Source organism: Macadamia integrifolia, chromosome 5 (assembly GCF_013358625.1).
Source record: "Macadamia integrifolia cultivar HAES 741 chromosome 5, SCU_Mint_v3, whole genome shotgun sequence".
NCBI classification, from domain to species: Eukaryota; Viridiplantae; Streptophyta; class Magnoliopsida; order Proteales; family Proteaceae; genus Macadamia; species Macadamia integrifolia.
In genome coordinates this window covers 8314609-8319168 of record NC_056561.1, presented here as the reverse complement: position 1 = coordinate 8319168, position 4560 = coordinate 8314609, and the positions used below count along the sequence as shown (strand labels likewise).

Below are 4560 nucleotides of genomic sequence, written 5' to 3'. Positions count from 1 at the left end.
AAAAAAAAAAAAAAAGGAAAAAAAAATGAATGATCTTTGATATTTGGTGCCCATACATTATTGGGAACAACCCAGGGAATCGGGTACAGGATCAGTCTCCACTGATTACAATTCAGTTCTGATTCGAATAATCCCAGGATCAGCCGGAATAGGCTGGACTTGGTAATTGGTAGGACTCGGCCTAACTTGATTGGACTCAATAAGTGAAGAATCAGGGTTAATTGGAATCAGCATCAGTCAATTCCAAGTCAAAACAGCCAAATCCACTGGTTCCCTTCGATTTTCAAAACCTTCACAGCAACTAACATCCCACTCACCATGTGTCATCCCTTGATGAGAAAAGGGTAACTGATAAGTCATTAGTAGCAGAAGACAGGTTGGAAATGAACACCCCTAGACTTTACCAACTTATCAAGTAGACACTTCTCCCCCCACCACCAACTCTCTCACAATGTAATAGTTAAGCATTTCATCACAGATTTAGAAATATCTTGGTGCATAAAGAAGCAAAATACATGTTAATAGACATACCCTTAATATAAGGTGCAAATTAAACTTCTCCATGTCATTTTTGGAAATGTGCTTCCTAAGTGATGCCACATGCTCCCTTTGAAATCTCGTTCCCTAGTTCTTGCAATAGAATGTACTAGCAAGAGTGAACTCCTATTTCTAACAGCCTAGCAGTCTAAATGCACTGACTTGGCCAAGGTACTCGACTTGAGACTTGGTACATGGGAAATTTCTGCCTCAATGGCTCAATGCCATACACCTAAAAATATGAGTTCAATCTAGTGCTTTTGTCACAGTGTCTAGGCGACCCAAGGCGTTGGAGGTGGCCAGGATGCAATCACGCAAGGCGACCAAGGTGCCTAGATGCATTGACAACTATGCATCCTATAAACAGTAATGAAAGTGACCTGGAGATCCAATGTCCTGCAAGATGCACTATCCCAAAATTTAACCATGTTAACCACCTTGAGATTTTCCAGACACGCCACACTAGATTCACATTACCCTTCCCTCAAGAGGTCAACCCCTTCAGAATACCACCAACTTCATTTACCCAAGTGCCCATTCAAGATCAGAAGCAGATGCAAAACCAAGAAGACCCCTTCCCTGGGGCATATAAAGGGTCCTGCTTTTCATCATTAGGACTCTCCATTGTGATCTCCCCTTCCAACTCCTTAACTTCTCCACTATTTACAATGGGGCAATGAAGAGAAAAATAAAGTAAAACAAAATTTCAACTGAAGCACTGAACTTCACTAGTTCTTCCTTTAGAATATTATATCTCTTCTTCCGACTAGGACTTTATTTTTCAATATCTACAACAGCCAGACCCAAAACCACTTTAGATTTAATACTTATAGTGAGGCGCAGCAGGGAGACCTAAATAAGTAATTGGCAAAGCACCTACTTTGCACTCCAATGCACTGACTAGGTCTTCTCAATCTGCCACTTCCGCCACACGAAAGAATCCACCTTCTTCTTTTCCCTTTCATATCTTCTCACCAAAGTTGAGCCTCCGACCCAACAACAGCTTGAAGAAAACCAAGGGGCACAGATTGCTTAAATGTTGATATTTGTCGCCACAAAGTAATATTGCTTCATTTTCAAACTGTGATCTGTAAGATGCTTGGTCATCATCATTCACACAGAAGACCTCTAACATCCCACGACATCCTTTTGGTATTAGTTTTACCATGAATAACATAGAAGAAAGGAGGAAGGTGATCATCCAGAATTCCTCTAGAACTCCTGAAGAAATGTTACAAAAATCCATTGAATATTCTAAAGAATAAAGTTGAAAGAAACAAAACCCATCTTCTGAAAGTGTACCAGTGAAATTCCACTCAACAAGGCCATATGTTTTACATGTAAAATTGGCATACTGGGGACATTAGATTTGATGCAAGCATTCACCATTTCACCAGCCACGAAAGACCCACTTAACATCTGTGTACCATCCAGAAAGGTAAAGCAGTCAAAGGGAACGCTTTCGAGCCTTGGACAGAAAGGATAATGACTAGAGTATCAATTACCATAGAGATCCACAATCAAATTAGAAACTCCACTTCCATCCTCGCACAAAATATTTGGTGGAAAAACAAAGTGTTTTTCTTCTTGCCAAGTTGAGACACTTATTATCGTTTCCTGGATACATGCAGCCAATTACATTCTTCTTCACCTTCCATTCCCTCCTGCCATCTCTAGATGACCTCTTGTCAATAAAAGTTTCACACATCTTAAAAGTAATGATGCTTATCTTTGGGTAAGAACTTCTAAGTTCATCTCCGGTTCCATTTCCCGTTGAATATCAGGTTTTCCTTTTGTTAATTAAGAAACAAACTTCATTGATGGCTGAGAAGGAACATATAGTAAAAGATTATGCAATTCATAGCAGAAAGTACCAAAAAAAATCACATTAGCTAAATATAATAGTAATCAGCTAGCTTCCTATGAACAAGCCGATGTAGAAGAACATAACAACAGTCTTGCTTCAGAAATACATCTTCTGTGGAAAAATCCAACAGTAGCAAAATAACCCAGAAACCCAGGACAATAGCTCCTTCGAGCCAAAAGCTCCTAGTGTGAGAAGCAAGTATTTTATGTTTGTATCAACCAATTCTACATTTATACAACTTTAATATTGTAAAAGTGACGAGTGGGAACCAGGTGAATATGAATTTCCAGTAAACACAACATAAATACTTGCTTCTCTGGAGCTTTAGCACCGTTTGCAAATTCAAAAGAGGGCACAAACAACTTCAACATAATCAAATGCATAGTGCTTGAAATAAAAAGCAAAGAAGCAATTCCAAATGCAACATTAATACTTCTGTTTTTTTAGACAGTACATTAGTAATTTGCAATAAAGATGTTCTGTCTGTTCCAGCGGTTGAAGTTAATAATCTACAACATTGTCCTTAACTACAAGAACATAAAGGAAACCCACAGATTTCAAGACAATTTCCGAGAACCATAAAGCAATCAAGAACATTTTCATACCTTTGAAGGATCGTTGGCAGTTTTTCGAAGCCTATCTGAAAGACGGATATAACCGAAGGACCAAAAGACGGAAATGAAGGCGGCTGCAATCCCCCCAGCAGTAGCATAGAATGTCGGTGGCGATGAGATTTTCCCAGTAGCCACAACGGAGAATGATAGAATTACGGCGGCAACTACAGTAGACACTAGCTGTCCCCAAAACCCCAAACTACCCAACCGCTTGAAATATCTTGAAGTTTTCTCTAGTCTCTTGGCAACCTACAGCACCAAACAAAAACCTACTTCCCTTCAGAATCTCAGAAGTAAGAAGGGGTAATGCAACATAAAGGATCACAGAATTTCTTCTTTCTTTATCTTTTTGGCGGTGGTTAGCATTCAAAGGAAATTTCAATTTCTTCATGATGATTCAAGCTAAACCACTCACAAAGATTTCCACATAGAAAATGGTTACGAAGGCGAAAAAGGAAAATTCAGCGATCCATTTTTTTGTAGAACAATTTCAAAATAGATACAGAAAAAGAAAAGAGAAGAGAACCTGAGCGAGTTTAGACATTTCAGATTCATTCGCGGGGGAAGGGTAGGAGGAGTATGAGGAAACGGGAGCGGAGGCGTTGACAGAGGCGGCAGTTCCTCTTCTATTGCAGGAGACATAGAAGGAAGCAGAGGCGATACGCGACTCCAGGAGAGGAAGAGAAGATAAGGAGACTGAAAACTTGGAAGGGGAGAAGGGAAGAGCGAGATTGTGGTTGTGGATGAGGTTGGAGGAAAAGAGGGTTCCATGGGGGAGGCGAGGGAGATGAGAGCAATTTAAGGATGCCACCGCCGTTGCCGCCACTCCATTGGAAGAAGCTGAAGGTAGCAGAAGTGTCTGCATTGGGAAGAAGAGCGGTGCAACTTTTAGCTCGGGACTTCAGTTCCAAATTCCAACTACGCTAATTTGGGTTCTTTGTCTTCCTCTCTGTGACAACACTGAAGAGCTTCAACAAACCACGCCTTTTTCACTGGCTGAAGTCGCACATTTAGTATGCGACTTTGGCACATTGGAAAAAATGGAAAAAGGGCTGGGCTTGAGCCTTTAGTGTGTGTGTGTGTCGACACGTAAAAAAAATAAAACAGAAAAAAATGTGAGTGACACGTAATGCAAATGCAGATGGGCTCGGGCGTTTGGTCATTCCCCGCAGCTCTTGTTTTTACTTCTAGTTAAGTATGAGTCATTGAGCCAACCGGCCCACCATGGGTCGACAATTCCAGGAAGAGTTTTCTTCTCTAGAAATCTATTACGAAGAACATTTAGGAGCCGTTTGATAACACTTCTATTCCTGAAGAGTGTTCTTTTACAGAAGTATTCTTTTTCGATTCCATGCTGTGAAGACACTCTGGCGGAACAGAAACAGCGTTTGGTAAAACTATTTCAGAAATGGCTTTAGAACAGGAAAAGAACAGAAACAGCGTTTGACAAACACTTATATTCCTGAATAGTACAATAATGAAAATTCACTTTTGAACAATGAAATCAATAATTACAAACATGCTATTATGGTCAAATTTAAC

General features: G+C 40.1%; 1 protein-coding gene across 2 annotated transcripts in view; it reads right to left on the bottom strand.

Annotated features, from left to right (window-relative positions):
- Window positions 1–4012, bottom strand: part of LOC122079652 (protein TIC 21, chloroplastic-like) — an 11741-nt gene extending 7729 nt beyond the window's left edge. Inside the window, exons 1-3 of one of the 2 annotated variants that reach the window (XM_042646297.1) lie at window positions 3545–4012; window positions 3010–3267; window positions 2130–2201 (exon numbers count right to left, since the gene is read on the bottom strand). In XM_042646297.1, the coding sequence (XP_042502231.1) occupies window positions 2145–2201; window positions 3010–3267; window positions 3545–3883 (654 nt within the window). In that variant the 5' untranslated portion in view covers window positions 3884–4012 and the 3' untranslated portion in view covers window positions 2130–2144. Of the gene's footprint in view, window positions 1–2129; window positions 2202–3009; window positions 3268–3544 lie in introns of those variants that run through there. The other variant, XM_042646296.1, reaches the window with a different exon arrangement.
- Between the last annotated feature and the right edge of the window lie 548 nt (window positions 4013–4560).